At 37.9% G+C, this 19,211-nt stretch overlaps 2 protein-coding genes across 3 annotated transcripts; one reads left to right on the top strand and one right to left on the bottom strand.

Moving 5' to 3' along the window:
* Positions 1-190: 190 nt before the first annotated feature.
* On the bottom strand, positions 191-11,528 carry LOC121981811 (kinesin-like protein KIN-14C). Of its 2 annotated transcripts, XR_006111938.1 has the most exons (22): positions 11,226-11,528; positions 10,984-11,141; positions 10,776-10,889; positions 10,226-10,502; positions 9,735-9,862; positions 9,548-9,631; positions 9,296-9,373; positions 9,122-9,214; positions 9,005-9,034; positions 6,778-7,116; positions 6,622-6,703; positions 6,445-6,540; positions 6,182-6,364; positions 5,962-6,068; positions 5,656-5,834; positions 5,277-5,441; positions 4,921-5,174; positions 4,681-4,844; positions 2,137-2,675; positions 1,896-1,993; positions 1,187-1,686; positions 191-1,105 (listed from the first exon to the last, which is right to left on the bottom strand). XR_006111938.1 is itself a non-coding variant. In XM_042534554.1 (21 exons), exons 1-21 carry the CDS (start codon positions 11,332-11,334, stop codon positions 1,619-1,621), a joined length of 3,345 nt encoding a protein of 1,114 aa, XP_042390488.1. In that variant the 5' UTR covers positions 11,335-11,528; the 3' UTR covers positions 191-1,618. The 2 variants fall into 2 exon arrangements, 1 of the variants encoding a protein (XP_042390488.1); XM_042534554.1 differs by having other exon boundaries at positions 191-1,686.
* Positions 11,529-14,368: 2,840 nt separating this feature from the next.
* LOC121981814 (thaumatin-like protein 1b) lies at positions 14,369-15,916 on the top strand. Its single transcript, XM_042534556.1, has 3 exons — positions 14,369-14,618; positions 14,717-15,452; positions 15,521-15,916. Exons 1-3 carry the CDS (start codon positions 14,555-14,557, stop codon positions 15,699-15,701), a joined length of 981 nt encoding a protein of 326 aa, XP_042390490.1. The 5' UTR covers positions 14,369-14,554; the 3' UTR covers positions 15,702-15,916.
* Positions 15,917-19,211: the final 3,295 nt, after the last annotated feature.

Raw genomic sequence — 19,211 nt, 5'->3', positions numbered from 1 at the left:
AAATAATAGAGACGATACGATTATTACAGGAGTGGGACTGGTTACAGACGACTGAAGCATGTGAACCACATTGATTACAAAATGCTGTTGCATGGTCCCTTCTCCCTGTTTCAAATTCGAATCCGCTCAAATTCGATTTTGCCCCCGGGCTGGATGCCCATGCAGTCAACCATTTCAATTCTCAACTACAGTTTGTTGTATTACTGTGGGATTACCAATCTAGAATGTTGAATTGATCGTCCGTTACAACTTACAAACACTTCTAAATTTATTTTAAAAGCAGGAAGAAATGAAAATTTACATGGGATCCGATCGATCAGTCATTTCTAAAGTTAGTATAGCTAGTTAAATAATAATAATAATAATAATTCGAATCCATTCAAACGTGATGAAACTCAAAAAACATTTTCATGTTTTTAGTCGAGTGAAACGGAGAGCTGGAATGATGCGGCTTTAGTCACAGCAATTACTAAGGTTTTTCGTTTTTCTCCCTGCAGGTCCTCCGGCGTCTGAGAGTCCAGCGCGGCAGATTCCAGTGCACAGTGTGTCATGAGAAGTTGTCGCAGTTGATGCTGCTACACCCTTGTTTGTTTGTAAGGGTGGTAATTTTTGCTTGCTTTCACACACACAGACACTGTACAAACTGTACTAGAACACTGCAAGTATATTTGTTCCAGAATTTTTTGACACTTTTCTCTTGATCTACCATTTCTCTTGCAGTGAAGCGTCGTGAGAAGAACGAAATCTTTGTTTATTTATTTAGAAAGAAATTAGAAGGTGTCTAGTTTAATATCAAGGGCAAATACCTAGATTAGTCCATGTTTGGTTGGGATGGTCTTTGGTATCTCTAGTTAGTTTTGTCCTGAGCAGCTTCCGTTGTTGTACGTAATGTTTTTGTGATCACTATTATTCTATTGGATGACACAACAAAATCTAATGGCAATGAGAAATATCAGTGTTATTAACGATGTAGATGATTAAATATTTGATGATTCCCCCCTTCACCACATACAATGTGCAGTATTCCCTTGTTGAAGCATGTACCTGCCGTGCTAAGAGAGGCCTTGAACTTCCACTCGAATAATCCATGAATATGCAACACCTCCTGGTTCAATACAGATCCAATTGCATATCGTAGAAAATTGCAATTAAGATATCTAAGGAAAAAAATTCCATTGAAACACACCTTTGTCTGCACCTTTATGGACACTTTTGAAAGTCTTGATTCTCGTTTTAACTGTGGTAGACAATAAGATCATGCATATAGCTCCCTAACTTCTGACTTCTGTATGGTAACTTCCATCCATTTTCAGATTAACTGATGGTGCTTCAGGGACTGCAAACTCTTCACCAAGTGGATTTTGCTTCATTGTTACTGACAACTGTCATTGGTATAAAGACTTGTCATTGCTTCAAAATGCAAGAATGATATTTCATCAAGGCGATGATTACTTCACAGGGGCTTAAGATTGCAAAGGCTACACTAACTGTGCACGGTTGTACTCCATCTTTGGTGAAACCAGAAAAGAAGAAAATTAAACTCAGCATCCACCTACTGTATAAAATAATTTTCAATTTTGTAGACAGTTACTGTATAAATTTCACTGGAACACAGTTTCTACTGCCAACGTTTCACACTTCTGGCAAGCGACGGCTTTGTAACATGATTTGTGTATTTTCTTGAACCTGACATTGCAAGAGGAGTTTTCAGTAATCCATAACTATGAAAAGAGAAGAATATATTTAAACAGGAGTGCTAGAGCTTCATTATATAACTCTTCTTTTTCGGCAACTAAAACTAATCTTTTCGACATAAAAAAATATTATATAACTATAGCTATGCCTTGTTGAAGGTTGAACACTTGGTTTATGCAATGGTTGAAGACCAAACTTACTTGAAGGCTTTAATGCATCTTTTATCTTTTTCTGGGAGACTGTATTCTGTCCAATCTTTTTCAGAGGTGGTTTAGGTATTTTTGCTGGAGTTCTAATCCTGCATTTATCATATTGATTGGTTATACCAGCTGACAAAAAGTCAATTCATAGAAAAAATACTAAAATAAATGTAAGGAACATAACAAGTGAACAAGAAGTTAGTAGAGGGATGTAAAAAAGGGAAGATTTAAAAGTATTAACTCTTTCTCTTTAGAAGTTTCTGATGGTTTCTTTTGTTCAGGGAAGAGAAAAAACTCAACAGCACTGCTCATTGAACCATTTGTATCAGTCTCCACGGAGAGTACACTGTCAGATATGTCACTTAACATCATTGTATCTTCATCATGAATACCCAAAAGTTCTACATCTGGAGAACTACTACAATCCAGTTTCTGTTCTGTTGGAAGTGAAAATCCTTGTCTCTGGTATTTATTATCTTCTACAGACTTCTGTGAACTAGATTCAGAATGATCTACATTCCCTGAATTATTGTCATGACTTTTGGCTGTCTTACTTCTGTTCACTGGCTTTCGTCCCAATATTCTTTGTTTTAATTGTACGGTAGTACCTAAGGTTGATATGCCAGCAGGAGGAGAAGAATTTTGTTTCAATGGACCCTTATTATGTCTTTCTATTTTTACACTAGGAGATTGTGATCTGAGAAGTTTCAGTTGTTTCAGTTGTTTCAGCTGTTCAATCTCCTCTTCTTTCCTTGCAATTGTATCTTTAAGTGATGTTACCTGCAAGTCCAAATCAAAGATCAGAGAAACATTTTGGATTTGGTCATTATCAATTTACTTGAAAATTGAAACAGTCACTGAGATGAAATCAGTTCTTGTTATCCGTGGTTCGGTTCACTTCATTCAAACCTCAAAGCTAGAGTTATCTGTGACCGTGCTTTAGCTACTTCTCAATGTGGATAGACCTCAGGAACACAATATACAACAATGTCCAACATGCTTAACTCAAAAAGTTACTTGACTGCGTTTGCTTGAAAATTGAATTTTATTTAATACTCAAACTGCATATTAAAATTTTCAAGATTTCACAAGTATTATGCAACACTAATTTAGTTTCACACAGTGAGTTGTGAAGCTTTATAAGCCTATTTTAGACGAATTAGCTATTATTATTTTTGGCTTAAGCAATTTGGATCTGTGACTAAACATGACAAGTTAATAGACTATTTTTCTAATCGAAGTGGAGTATGACAATTGGTATCTCAGTGAACCTAATCCTAGGCTAGGCATGGTGAGATATTGGAAAGGTGCTACCTGTGTAATGGTGTATCCACCATTGGATCTCACAAATTATTGATTAGGGAGAATTTTGGGCTTTGAGTTGAGAATTTGAATTTTGATGAAGACCTAAGCCTTAAGTGGGGATCAGAAAGAATTCTGGTTATGAAATGAGAGTTTGAGGTTTGATTTGGACACCAAACCTTGAGAAGGAGAAAATAACATCTCAATTTAGCGTGTGAATTATGGATGAGTTTTACAAACTTAGATGAATTAGCTACTATTAACTAGCTTAAGCATTTGGGTTGATGGTTATATCCGACAAGCTGATAGGCCAGTTTTCTCTTCAAAGATCGGCATGACATATCCACTTTTATGTTGTTGAATACTTCTGTTCAAATAAATTGAAGCTTTCATATATTGCTCATCTTGGATGGTTGGTGAAGCATGAGTTGTTGAGTTTACTCACATTTTCTTCAAATGGCAACTTGTTCATTGCCACAAATCAAAGAAAATCACTGATGGTTTGTAATTCATTTTCCAAGCATTGACATTGGTAGAGGGAGATGAAGTTTAACAGCTAATAAAGTTGTTACTAAAGAATCTACCTCTGAAACTCAATTATTTTGAATGCACGCATGGACTGTACCTACAGCTTTGTGCAGGCATTCAAAACAGAAAATTAAGATAAGCAAACTAGACAAACCCAATCATAAATTCTGATTTATCACTCGATCTGAAAACTAAAGGAATCAAACTAGACAAACCCAATCAAACTAGACACATATACATCTGTCAGTTCCATGCACACACATGTATATATTTTGAATACACATGCAATGTAACTAGGGCAGGCATTCAAAACTGAACCAAAATAAATCAAACTAGACACATCCAATCAAAAATTTTTATCTATCAGCTTATCTGTAATATCAAGGGCATATATATGGAGAGAGAGTGTGTTTTGATCTCCTGCACACCCATGCACACTAAAAAAAATTTTGATTTGAATTTTTTTTTTTACTTAATACTATAATTCAACCCTTAAACTCTAAAGGCAAAAACTTATTGGTAAAACCGAGAGCTTAAAAAAAAAAAAAAATATATATATATATATATATATAGAGAGAGAGAGAGAGAGAGAGAGAGAGAGACACACACACACACACACATACATAAAATGTTATGTTATTTTGGTTTATATATAAGCTTGGTTCACAATGGAAACTTATTGGTTTCAATTTCAGTGACGTTTATAATTTTATTGAGAAATAGATAACCCAAATCTGTCCACATCTAATTAGTCTAATTTGTAAAGTAGCATGAAAAATCATTTCCGGTTGAAATTTTGTGTTGGAGATATTTTTGTGATTAATATTCAAATATTCCAGTAATTTATTTCAATGGACAAAAAAATTTAGTTAATGCATGGTTTTTAGTTGAGATGAAAACTTTTCATTTTATGATCATAAATACAAAACAGAAAAGTACCAGCCTACATTGCTACCTGTTCTATCAAATCTCCAACTTCCTTGCCCTCTTTTTGGCCCCTTGCTGCACCTAATTCCACCCCATAAACTCTTTCAGCAAATTTCAAGGTACTGAAGGTCTCAGAGTAGGATCCTACATCTGGATTTATCTGTACAAACACAAGTGTCTTAGCATGTCCACCTGCATAATTGGTGTCTAAGTTAGGAAGCAAACTCAACATTATGTCACAATCTAAACAAGAAGATTGCATGGGCACCTAAAGAACTTTGTAGAACTTGAGTAAGCTTGCTGTTTCTAAATGGTACATAAGGGCTTTTCTGTGATAGAGCAAAGATAACATCCCCAAGAGCAGATAAAGATTTGTTGATATGTTGTGCTTCCTTGAGCCTGTCACCAATGACTTCAGAGCGGTCAATGCGCTCACTTCCAGCAAGATCAACCAGATGAAGGGAGCCACGCAAAGTGGTTTCACTTCTCAAATCTGTTCCTCGAACATGAACACTAAGAATACTGTAACAAAACAACATATGTAACTATTGAATAAAAACACACACACAAGATAATAGAAGGATATAATAACACAACTGCACATAGTTGACAAGAAGCTAGAACCTGTGCGATCGGCTGCTTCTTTCATTTAAAGCGGTGGCACAAATAGCCCTGTTAGTCTGTCCTATTTTCATCAGTTCCAGAACATCAGAAGTTGATTCAACAGGATGGATACTGGCATCAGGGACAGCAAGGCCATTGGGTTGAGTAGCCGCCATAATACCAAGTGTGTGATAGTTAATTGAAAACAATCAAAGAAAATTTAGGGAGCTGATTCCAGAACCATTGAAGAACATAAATAAGGGAAAATAAGAAAAGAAGGCAAAAGTGAACATAAAATGCCCTAAACTGAAATATTATATCAGATAAAATTTTAAAGATCTTCCTCAAAGGCAGGCCCTAGAACATAAAATCGTAATAAAAGATGTAGAATTAAGGATATCTCTGTTGTGGGCCATGATTTGCAAGGAGATCACGCACTTGTTCGTTATATATTTCAACCATTTGAACGCTCACTTCATGTATAAAGGTGCCTCTTCTATTCTGAGAAATATTAAAAAGGTCATTGAGAGCTCGATAGTTTACACCCCAATCTTTCTCAGATCCTCCATTAGGCCCTGTCTGGAAAAAGAATTTTAGTTTCACAGTAGAATAATTTTGATAAGGGACGGAAATTCTGAGGCAATTCCATTATCATTGGAACATCAACAGTCGAGCTAAAGATGAGAATAATACAAACTCAGATTACCATTGTATATGTTTTTCCTGATCCAGTTTGACCATAAGCAAATATACAAACATTGTAACCATCAAGAACAGATCGTATTAAGGGTCGCGTGTCTAAAAAGACCTCCTCTGCATACATAAAAAATCATCCGTTTAGACTAGGATAATGGAACCAGAAATTACATAATCATAGCGATAGTATTGTCCTGATTAATAAATAAACTATTCCATAAGATCAAAACCTTGAGTAGCAGAAGGACCAAACACCTTGTTGAAATTGAACATTCTTTTACCATCTTTTCCTTGTTTACTTGGATTTACAAGAACTAGCTCACCATTCTCACCAATACACTCTATAGTTTTTTGTCTTTTGTTTTCTTCTTCAGAAAGAAATGGCCTTATCCGACAATAAACTCTAATATTTCCTGTCATAAAAGTATAAGAAAACTGAGTCAAGAATCTAAATAGAAGGTCAATAGTAGACACTCTCATGCCTAATGGACACCTTTTAGTTCCTGGACCTCATTATATAACTTCCGGTTTTCTGCAAGAACATCATGATAACAGTCTGCTGCATCTGTTAATGCTTTCAGCTTTTCCCCTATACAGAAGCCAGAGAGATAATTGAAAACAGAAAAGGTCAGAATATGAAAGTTAAAAGAGATTAGTAAAAATTTCTTACCAAGATTAGTGAATTCTTCAAACCATCTTTTTTCTGTATCTGTAATTTCATGCTTCATAGAATCATAGGATCCCCGCAAACCCTGGCACAACACTCAATTGCTCATTTATTTATGTTGCATAAGGAAAAAATCAGTTGAGGATGAGAATGAAATACCTGAACCGACTGCAGAAGTAAAGCTATGAAACTTTGGAAAACGCCTTTCTTCTTTCTCCAATTCTGATATTTAGATCTTAACTCTACTTCTATCTCTTCTCTTCTTAACTTTGATTCTGATAATAGATGTTCAGCGTCCTTTAACCTTTGCTTCAACTCCAGCTCAGAATCCTTGGCATTTTTTTCTAGCCGCTGAAGTTGTTCTTGATGTGCCCTTTTCATTGTTTCTAAAGTCTGCTTAAGTTTTGAAACTAATTTGTCGCTATTTTCTTTTTCCTTAATTACACTAATGATATCTTCAGAATGTAATTGCTTTTCTTCAGCTTTCGATATTTCATCCTGTAGGACCATTATTTATAATGTCAAATGTGTAAATAAGAATATTTTTTTATATTGGTCTATGAAAACTTCAATCAGACTTAATTGTTCCAGTAGCATGCTTCAATTTCACTTCGGGATCCCTACTTTCTACTGTTTTTGCCCATTAATAGGGGTAAAATTTGAAACTTGAAAAGAGTGTTCCATGCGAAGCTTTTGTTTGGAAATTATCTGAATTAGAACATTGAACATTAAAAATAAGCAATCAGAGTGGACAAAGTTGTTCACTCAGATTTTATTAATACTAGAAGTCTATTATACACTGCATCTGAAGATGAGCTACATCAACTCCTGATAAAAGCTACAGCGAGGACTAGGCCACCAAGCCAAGACCAATCAAACAGAAGTCAGAAACTAGAAGCATAGATTAGAAAGACTGACAAACCATCTGGGTTTAGGCTGATGTCCCAGGGCAAATTAGACCATGACCTTGTTTGAAGCTTTGGTGCCTATGAAGCAAGAGTTCCATCATTACTGAGGATATCATAGGCCACTCTGGTCAAGTATCCTAGTTGTCCTTCAAGATACCATCACAATACATCCAAGGGGTTAACTAAAGGTTTGGAAGGAAGGACTACCTCTAACAATAATGCAAGCTCGACGAGAAGAACTATATCTAGGAAGTCAATGTTCCAGCACCACCTTGGCCTATGTTATTTGTACTTGGATGGAAATAGGAGAGAAAAGAAAAGAAAAGAAATGAAATATCCATTTCATTTTTTTTTTATTTGGAAGGAAATACAGAAGAGTAAGGAATTTTAATTCCATCCATATCCTTTATGCATTTCTGCCCAAATTGAGCGGAAATATATGGAAATAGAATTTACACCTCATAAACACAAAAACAAACAGGTTTCTTTCCTTTCAATTCCGTCTAAATAACCAAGAAAAAAGAAAGAGTCAAAAATGAAATAATAAAATAGCAAGTATTCTTTCTTCAAGCAAGTCAAATATTTCATGAGTGCCACTATTCAAACATCACTTTATAGTTTACTAGATAGATTTAACCTTATGCTGGAGGGACCGCTAATGTGACGGCTTCACCTTTTGCTGCACCAGATAGACTTAAAGCTTGATTGGTGACAAAACAGTACACTCAGATAGATGATGTTAATTACATGCATCTTTTTTTCAGTGTTATGATTGGTACAGTTACTCTTTTCTCACCTTGATAGCATCTCAATGATCATTAAATAGCTAGATATCAAGAATGTTTTTCTACACAATGAATGATGCATATATGAAGAATCCTTCTTGTTATGTTGTTCAAGATGTGTATAACCCTGTGTAAACTGACAAAAATCTCTGTATTGAAGCCATATCCTAGAGCATCGTTTGGTAAATTGAGCTTTGCTCTTATCCAGTTTGACATCAAAAGTGAGCTGGACCATTTGATGATTCACATTAATTTTCAGTTTGGAAAGTGTATTATTTTAAGCGGAATTGATGACCCATAGTAGGTTATTATGATCTTCTTGGACGAAATCAAATATCTCAGAAAAGAAAAATGACTATGGTTGTGCATAGGTGATATAGATGGCAATGGTCTTGCGACATGGAGCTAGCTGTCTCTCAAACAACTAATATTTGAATTGTCTATTGAACTTACTAAATCAATTAAGCTATAGATAATTAAGTTGTCATTAGCATTGCTCCACAATCTTTCATGAGAAGACCAAACATAAAGAATACTACATTTTTTTGTTAGTTTCAATGACTAGTTAGCAAACTTATTAACTAATCCTTTGATAGATGAGGCCTAGTATCATATATTGATATATGGGATTAATATCATGTTTAATTAATTTAGAATGAACCTAAAAATAAAAAAGAATAAAAAAGACACAACCTTTAGCTGCTGAAGCTGGTTAATTACCATCTGAGACATGAAGAAACAATTCATTAGGTAGGGCTAAAATTGTCTGCATGTATATGAGAGCAATACACTGCATTAAAATATAAGTACCTGTGCTTCTTCATTTGATGCATTTGCTAGTGTTTCTAGCACTTTGATCCTTGATTGAAAATTTTCTTCACGAGCTTTAATCAGATTATTTTGCTGTTGCATGAAAAAGAAGAAAAAAACCCACTGTAGTGTACATATTGATAGATTTTATGAATGTGAAACCCAATTTCTTACATTTCGTATATGCTCTGCTTGTGTTGCAATGCGTCTTTCAATCTCATGTATAACCTTTTTCAGAAGGCATGCTACACTCTGGGACAAAAGTCACTAAGATCTGAGAAATGTTTCATCATACTTATGTACATAGGCTACAAAGAGAAACTGGAAAATACAAAAAATATGTACAGACAAAAAGTAACAGGCCTGAAAGATAGATGGACCATTACTACGGAGTCAAATTAAAATTTCTAAGACACGGATACCTACATAAGGTATTTCCCCATTCACCCTTTCAATACTTTCTTCCAGAATTCCGTGAATGACACTTAAAAGAGATTGAGTGGAGGCATTCTGCAAACAAGTGATTAAATAAATACATGTAAGCAATGATGAACTGATCATGTGAAAAGTGTAAGAACTTATATGAAAACAAACCTCTATCATGGTAGCTTACATCTAAACTGTTTGATTTCAACATTTCTGAAATCTTAGCAGCAGGAAGTTCACTATAGCGTCCTTGCTTTAGTTGGAAAACCTCATGGAACTTATGCCCGCTATGATGAGAATGAGGAGTTGATGGTTCTAACATAATGAGAATTTTAAATTTACTTCAGAAAATTATGATATATAATTATAATTAAATCAACTTTAGAAGTCATATAATTCCAGAAGTTTCATTGTAATGGACATATTCCGGAAATTTAAGTTGCTAAGAAATGTCTCCATCTTGAGTATTAGAGAAATATATGAATGTTAGTTGCTTAGCTTTATAATGCACATTTTTCTTCATGATCAATTGTGACAAAAGTTGTTGGGAGTACTCATGGCTTGTTGTTTTATTATCTTCTATAACAACAAGAATTTTTGGTTAATCAACATTTTGCTTTAATTCACCAGTAGTTAATATTAGATCACACTAGCTACAGCTAATATCCACAACCATACCTGAGAAAACAGGACTAGCTCGTAGCAGATGTTTCAATCGCAAATTTGCAAGGCTGTTTAGCCTGCCCTCTGATGAATCTGCAGACTTTTGTCCACCATAACGGCTATCCTCCCGAAAAAATTTCAGTGACTTGACCCTCTTGAATTCCATAGGTTTTGACGTTTCTCTTGCTTCAACCAACCGATTCAATGGTAACTTTGTATTCTCTTCACTGAAGTTGCAACTGAGATGATTCTTGAGACACCAAAGACAATATACTACTGCAGTCATAGGCCCCTGATCCCACAACACATAAAATCAACTTCAATAAAATTACCTTATTGCATTTATTCAATCATATGCTAGTTGCTAGAGATATATCCATAACTAGAACAAACACAAAAGGAAGATTAACAAGTTCCAGAGGCTCCTAAGAGCCTTAGAAGATCATTGCATGCAATCCTTGGCTTCTTCATGTAAAAGGGATTATTTTCCTGACACAAGATCTTGGTTACCTAGCTCATAAAGGAGTATTGCCAAGTAATTGTATGGTGGCATGTACATGTCTACCTGTTCAAGGTCTGAAAATTTGAATCCTGGCAACCCCATCTGCTCAACAGCCGACACAAAGCTAGTTATACAATCAAAACGTTTCTTGGTCGAAACACGATTCCCATTACCAATCTGCGAAGTGTTCATGCAACAGTTAAATAAGAGAATCTCTCACAGGAACAAAAACATCAAGAACATTTCGGGCGTCATCAGTCAAGAACCCCACCTCTTCCGATCCAAAAAGTCTGAACCTATTAAGGATGCGGAATAATACTGCACCATCGAGCAGCCTCGCCCGGAGGCCTTCCTCCGACGCATCGCTATCCACGACGAGGTCCGGGAACAAACCGTCGATCCATTCCACCACTTCAGCCCGCCTCTTGGCTGAAAAGAATCAATCCACCTTCAAATCAGCCATCCCTAAAACAGAATGCGCATCCAAAAAACAGGTCCGAATGGTCATCTCACCAGGATTCTCGTCGTCGATTTTCATACATCCCATCTCCGGATCGGCGCATTCTCGGCTCGCCGGAGTGTCGTCGGACTCAGGCAGTTCAGGCAGCGCCCCGAATTTCATGGGGCGGGCTGGCGATCGGACGAGCGACCGAAAGAATCCAACAGAAGGAACTGGGAAGCCAACGGTTTTCGATGGAGAGGGGAGGAGGGAGGCGACATTGTCGCCTGACCTTGTTGCAGTCCGGAAACAACTCCGCGCTACGAGGCTCGAACGTCGGCCTTTCCGCGTCTCCAAAACAAACGAGGTCGTTAACAACCCTGTCAAATATATGGAATATAACAATTTTCATTTTGCACCCTATGTTACTCACAATTTTATTTTCTTAAACCCTGTCAAATATATGGAATATTTTAGACTTATAGTTTAAAATATTTAATTTTCCCAATCTCTTGCTTTTGTTTTTTTATTATTTTTTTTTCATTTAATCGAATGGTATCGTGAACTCATTCAGACTCTCTATTAGCTCGTCCTCTTAGTCCTTTCCTTTAGCAGTGCGATCATAATCTCTTGTCTCTTTGTTTTTAATGAAATATAAAAAAATCTTCTAATCTTAATATTGTCGATCTCCTTTTTCTTATAAATTTTAATATCTTGTTCAAGCGGAGTGCCAATATGGTCTATGGGATGGAGGGATTAAGGGCAAGGAAGGAATATTTTGACACAATAGTAAAATTATTATCATATAATCTTGATTTCCATGATCTGATGAGTCAGCGAAGAACAACTATTACAGGGAAGGTCACAAGTGACATGATAGTGAAGGGTCCGTACGAAGATCCTACACACACTCAAGTGTAGGATCCGCACGAAGCTAGAATGAGTGCTACGGTTGAACTCGGTGTAACCACTCTAAAGCTCAAGTTAGTATAAGGGCTAAGAGAAGATGAAATTGATGGAGTAGTAAATAAGTCCAAATGGTTGTATTTACGTACTTGGACCCGTGGGGACGAGTGACTATATATATAGCGATGAATATATCCGGTGCTCCAATATCTGTCCATCCGTTTGCCATGTTCTCTGAGCTAGACGTTGATGTTTTCCACTTCTTCCGAGAGAAATTATCCCATGAATGAAACAGTTATGCTACCTTTCATGTTTTTGATAGGCCACGTAGAATGGGGGACGACTGAGCCCAACAAGACAAAAAAAGTCAATGAAATCGAATCGAAGAAGTCTACGACGCCGAGCATAGGAGTCGGGTGCCTAAGCTACGGGAGTCAAGTGACGAAGTCAAGGTAGTTAGAGATACTAAACTAAGGAGGTCACGTGATTCAGCTATGACAGTCAGAGGTGTCGAATTGAGAAACTCGAATGACTAGCTGTGAGAGTTGGTAATATAGTTGAGACTACGGAGCTCGGGTGATTGAGTTGTGAGAGTCGAGTGCCCAAGGTATGGGAGTTGAGTGGCGGGGTCGAGGGAGTTAATTGTACCGAATTGAGGAGCTCAAGTTATTGAGCTGTGAGAGACAAGTAACGGAGTCGAGGGAGTCAGAGGTGCCTAACTGAGGAGCTGGGATGACTAAACTGTGAGGGTCAAGTAACGGAGTCAAGGGAGGTAGATGGCTAGACTGAAAGAGTCGGGTGTGTCACCTTAATAAAGGATGACTTTCTATTCCCCCTTAACGTACAATTTCGCTTGACTTTTGATCAAAAACTTGACTTTGCCTTGACCTTATCACGTGGAGACCTCCACCACTGGCCGTATCATCCCCAATTTGAATCGTGAAAATGATCTCTTATAAAATGTACTGTAAAATTATATATATAATAGATCTAATGTGACTTAGATTCCTTTTTAAAATCCATATTGACAGAAGCTTTATCCACTTGTTACTTTTTTATGAGAAAAAAAATTACACTAGATTCCAAATGATGAAAAAAAGGGGAGGTAAGTATTCTTGATAAGAGTAGGATGACAACTTCTCGTGGCGTTTTGTGGTGATTCATTGCCCCACTCAACTTTGCCTCTTTGTTGCTATATTCCTTGTGTATCTAGTTGGGTTTTCTTTCTTGTTTTGAACTTTGACTTGGAACTTTGATGGCTCAGTGCTAATAATTCAATCAAGAGATGCCTCAAAAATTGTTTGCAATTGTTTTCGAAGAAGAAATTAAAGAGAGATCGTTTAAATTTGTTTTGAGGCAAATATTGCAATTTGCTTCTTTATGTGACAAGCTAAACATACTAAGTCGAAATAACTTGAGTTTGTGTCTAACTGATCAAATATTCAATCTACTTTTACTTTATAACCTCACTCTAAACAAAAAGACTTTTTCAAGTTGATTTAGTCTAGTAATCAAGGGAATCATTAATTCAAAAAGAGTCCAATCTAACCTAGTTTAAAGAAAGTTTGAATTGATTTCTTTTTATAAATATCTGTTAGGTAAAATTATTGTCATGAAAATAACCTTGTGTAAAATACAAAATACAACTGTTTATAATATAATATATCTAATATAATTCGATCATTCCTTTGGACTGTACTAATATGAGCTTCATGTACTAAACTATCTTTTATTAGATAGACAATTATTTTGATGCAATGATAAAATTATTTTCATTAGATAGATAATTATTTTGACGCAATGATAAAATTATTGTCATGTAATTTTGAGATTGTGGATTTAAGTCAAAAAATAATTTTTTATAAAATACAAGATAATATTGTGTATAATTTAAATATTATTATCTTTTATAATTATAATATTGGATTTATTTTTTGTATGCACATATTGATATTTATAGGTAGATGATGATTACTTATTCAGGATCTTTAAAATATTAATCTATATTAGAATTCAAATTTCAGGATTTTCTTTTTTATAATTTAAATATCCAACAAATCAATTAATCTCGGAGATAATCTATCCAGTCTTCTATTAAAATTTTCAACTGGCGATAAATACATCAACGTTTGAAAATTATCTTCCCGAGGAGATTAATCTGCAATGGCAATGTCACAATTAGAAATTGACCCATGGCCGACTGCTTGCACCGTAGCCCGGGGCGGCCAAACTCCAGGACTTTTGTTCATATTGTAGATAAATCAAATACCAATTAGAACTAGAAATTAAACAGAATAAGCCACTGGCCAGACTGTAATTAACTAAGAGACCAAATTCTGAGCGATGTTAAAGTCGAAGTTGAACACGAAACCACGCTTCCTTACGTTAATTAAGCTATATCTGTTCACTCTCTCCGCTCACAATGATATATACCCATCAGTTCCTACTACTCTTACTGAATTGATTCAGAGAAGAAGAAGAAGAAGAGTCGCTTCTCATGGTGAAATCAAGCATTGCCATGGCCTGGTCTATGGCTTTGCTGCTCGTCTCTGTGGTCCAAGGTCCTCCTTTTGTTTCGGAATCTTGATTAGATTTTTAAGAAACCATTTTGAAATCTTGTACGAAATCGATTTTTTATGATCGATGTGTTTGAATGCAGATGGTTGGGCGGCGACCACGTTTACTGTGACGAACAACTGCGGCTTCACGGTGTGGCCGGGGGCACTGTCGAACGCCGGCGACGCGGCGCTCTCGACGACGGGGTTCGCGCTCCAGCCGGGCGAGTCGAAGGGGGTCGACGCGCCGGCAGGGTGGTCGGGCCGGTTCTGGGGCCGCACCCTCTGCGCCGCCGACGCGGATGGCCGGTTCGGCTGCGGCAGCGGCGACTGCGGCTCGGGGGAGGTGGAGTGCTCCGGGGCAGGGGCGGCGCCGCCGGCGACGCTCGCGGAGTTCACCCTCGGCGGGGGGTCGAAGGCGGAGGACTACTACGACGTGAGCCTGGTCGACGGGTACAACCTGCCGGTGGCGGTGGCGCCGCGCGGCGGCGGCGAGGGTTGCGGCGCGACGGGGTGCGCGGCGGACGTGAACGGGGTGTGCCCAGCGGAACTGAAGGTGCTGCTGGTCGCGGGTGGGGGAGAGGAAGGACGACGACCCGAAGGAGGGGCGGTCTGCAGGAGCGCGTGCGAGGCGTTCGGGACGCCGGAGTACTGCTGCAGCGGAGCCTACGGGAGCCCGGAGACGTGCCGGCCGTCGTCGTACTCGGAGGTGTTCAAGAGGGCATGCCCGAGGGCGTACAGCTACGCCTACGACGACGCCACCTCTATCTTCACCTGCGCCGGCGCCGCCGAGTACGTCATCACCTTCTGTCCCAGCGCCGCCGCCGCCGCCGCCACGAGGTCAGTCGACAATTCACAGTCATCGAATTAATGATTCGAGATTGAAAGCCAAATTGCTATCTTCTCAGCCAAAAATCTTCGGGCCAAAATCCCGACGCCGGCCGGCAGCCCTCGATGGTGTTCCTCGGCAACGAGTTCAGCAAAGCAAATCCATCAAACTCCGATTCCCACGTCACCGTCCGTCTCGCTTTGCTCATTCCACTTTGGGTTTATTTCAGTTTGATAAACAGGAATATTAGAAGACGTTGAACATGCGGCGGATCGGCAATTTTCGTAAGGTAGTTTTAACTCGAGATCGACTGCATATGAAGGCGACGGCCGCAGAAGGGATAAGAAAGAAGAGATTCCGGCGGTGGAGGATAGAGATTTGATAGAGAGAGGCTGGCTGTCGGGGAGAGACAGTGAGGTTTGCATTTTGAATTATTGATTTGGATGATTGAATACAAAATATTATTATTCGCAGTCGTTCAGGAACAGCAAATTAATTTGACAACGCTATCTAAACCAGATCCATGAAGATAAAATGACGATAAGAGAGAATTGTTCTTTAAATAATGGGTCAGAAAAACAGAGTAGATGTTTTAATTTTAAAAGTTTATGTTAGATTTATTAACATATAATAAAAAAAACAGTTACATTTAAAAATAAACAAAGATTATTTAGAGAGGAAAATAAGAAAGTATTTTGGATTTTACATTCTCCCTTTTTTTTTCTTATACGATCGGTCTAAAATCAAAAGAAATGACCCGCTAGATAGGTCTGATAAATAACTTTTTAACTCTTCAAATGTCTTATCATAATCAACATCCAATTAGAATTTTAGAGCTTGACGAAATATTTTGAAGAAAGATAGATTCCGATTTGTTGATCTTGATACGAAGCGAGATAAAACTGTAATACATTCGGTTAGTCGTTGTACTTCCTTGAGATTACATGCGGGAGTCATATCTTGGAGAGCCCGCACTTGGATTAGCTTTGATTCCCCATTGATCACTATATAGCCTAGGAAACCTCGATTCTTTGCTCCAAATAGACATTTGCAGGAGTTAAATTTAAGTCCGTATTCCTTTAAAGTCTGACATGTTTCCTTGATATTAAGGCATATATAGACCGCGCGGAGAGATTTGATAAGAATATCATCCACATAAATCTTCATATTTCGCATGATCTGCTTTCGAAACACTTTGTTCATGAGCCGTTAGTAAGTTGCTCATGCATTCTTTAGTTTGAACGACATATAATATTGTAACAGTAAGTTCTTTTAGCAGTTATGAAACTAACATTTTCTTGATCCTCCTTGGCGAGCGAGACTTGATGGTAGCCCTATTATACATCCAACATACCTAGCAGTTCACAGCCGAAGGTCAAGTCTACCACTTGGTCGATCTGAGGCAGTGGATAATAATCTTAGGGCATGCCTTATTAAGATCTCTAAAGTCAATACAGACTCGCCATTTATTTCTTGGCTTAGATACCATGACCACATTTGCTAGCTCTAGAATTGTACTTTTTGGATATAGCCGACCTCCAGTAATTTGTCCATCTCTGCTCAGATGATTTTGTTCTAGTCAGCTTTGAAATCTCTCTTCCTTTGTTTAAGTGGCCTAACATTCGGGTGGACGTAGAGCGCGTGCTCCATAACAGTCGGTGACACGCCAATTATTTCCTTGGGCATCCAGGCGAAGACATTATTATTGTTGAGGATCTTTTGGCCATCTAGAAAAGGGGTTGAATAAACGTTTACCCCAATCGTTCCCTTCCTATGTATTCGTTAGTGCACAGCAGAAAACAAATAAATACGAATACGAAAGCTAAACTACAAAAACAAGAAGAGCAAACCATTACATGTTCGTTTACGTGGTTTAGAGATTAGGGCTCCTATTCCTCAATTGTCCGTAAGGTAGACGATCCCTATCCGTTTATGAATTAGTCCCTCGAACCTCCATCTAGCTCAAGCCTCCTTGTCGATGGATAAACCTCACCACAACTCGATCAAAATGCTTGGATCACACTGGAACTTGGACACTCTAATTAAGCTTTAATCAATTCTAATTTCATCATCCAAGCCAGCCATCTCAAGATCCATTATATAGAGCTAGGGGAAAACATATAGGCTAACTTTTTCGTTATCAATCGACTAGTATCTTCGTCAGTCGACTGGTGTTGCTATTAGGCACATCCAATGACACTTCGTAGAATTCGTGATTCTACCAACGACCCTTTACCAACCGACTGATCATTGCACCAGTTGATTGATGTCTCAGCCATCAGGTACAAAAACATTCTGTGCTCTGCCCTGGTCGACTAGTCCAGACACTGGTCGACTAGTCCAGACATCAGTCAACTCATAAAATTCTAAACCTAGGGTTTCCATTCCTGAGTACATTTCTCTCACACTCAGACCCTTATGACTCACTTGACTCTTTCTCGTAGCCTTGATCTCTTGTTTTCAAGCCTCCTTCCTTTGGCTTTCATCTTTCGGATACATTCAAGCTTGCCACTTAATTATCCCAATATCATCCTTCACATATTGCTCGAAGTACGCTTCCCTCAACTTGTCCTTGTTGCTTTGTCCATAGCCCCTTGGATGTTCCCTCCTTCACCAAACCTGAAGTTATCAACGTAAGTCATATGTGTATTCTGCAAACCTACATAACTCAAATACACATATCAAATACAAGGATGAATCTAACTTAAACCTTATGCCAAAACATCAAACTCATGGTCACACCGACCCCTCAATATTGCTTCCAATAATTATTGCATGTTAAACATACAGCTAGCTCTGCTTTAAGCTTTGGGGGCAAGTTTGCTGCTATTTGAATAATAACCTCTGGACGGCAGGGTTGAATTTGCACTTCTTCATTCTCTTTATAGATCAGAGTCGAGGGGTGCCTCCTGAATGATACTAACTTCCAACCATTGGCTTTTTTGGGCTGCGCTGACTTCAGTCCTGATAATATCAACGTAGAACCTACATGCTACTAGTTGGTTTCCTCTAACTTCCCCCACCTCGTCATCCATAGGAAATTTTTATTTTCTGACAGAAGATTGAAACAACTGCCCAGAATTTATTTAGGGTTGGTCGACCTAAAATGGCATTGTACGCTGAAGACGTGTCCACCATAATGTAATTCAATCGGCGCATCATCATAAGGGGCTCCTCCCCTAAATATATGGCCAGCTTAATTTAGCTGAATGACTACACTTTATTACTTGTTAATCGATATAAAGGAGTCATCATAGACTGGAGCTCGCTTGGCTCTATTTGCAACTACTCAAATGTCTTCTTAAAGATGATGTTGACAAAATTATCTATGTCAACAAAGGTGTGATGTATGTTATAATTAGCTATGATAGCCTTAATACTCAAAGCATCATCGTAGGGGTACTTCATGTTGGAATATGCCTGATGTAGTGTGTGCTAAAACACGTTTCGTAAACATGCGCAATGGAAAATAAAATAATAATAATTCCTAAATTATTATGTCACACGCACCACATGCATACAAGGATACAACATGGCAAATATGATCGCATAATTAATTTTTTACGAAAAGTAAATTTACACTAGGTGTATCTTATGGATGACCTGTAACGAGAAGGGTATTAATCGTAGCGACGTTGTCGAACCTCGCCTCTATTCGTATCCACGCCGAGCTCCTCAAGATAATTCCTTGAGTACAAGTCTCTCATTCGGAAGTTACTAGTCACGAGTGAAGAAGAAGGATCAAAAGGAAGAGGAAGAGAAGCACACAA

The sequence above is a fragment of the Zingiber officinale genome, chromosome 5A, assembly GCF_018446385.1.
Source record: "Zingiber officinale cultivar Zhangliang chromosome 5A, Zo_v1.1, whole genome shotgun sequence".
Taxonomy (NCBI): domain Eukaryota; kingdom Viridiplantae; phylum Streptophyta; class Magnoliopsida; order Zingiberales; family Zingiberaceae; genus Zingiber; species Zingiber officinale.
This window is presented reverse-complemented; position numbering and strand designations above follow the sequence as displayed.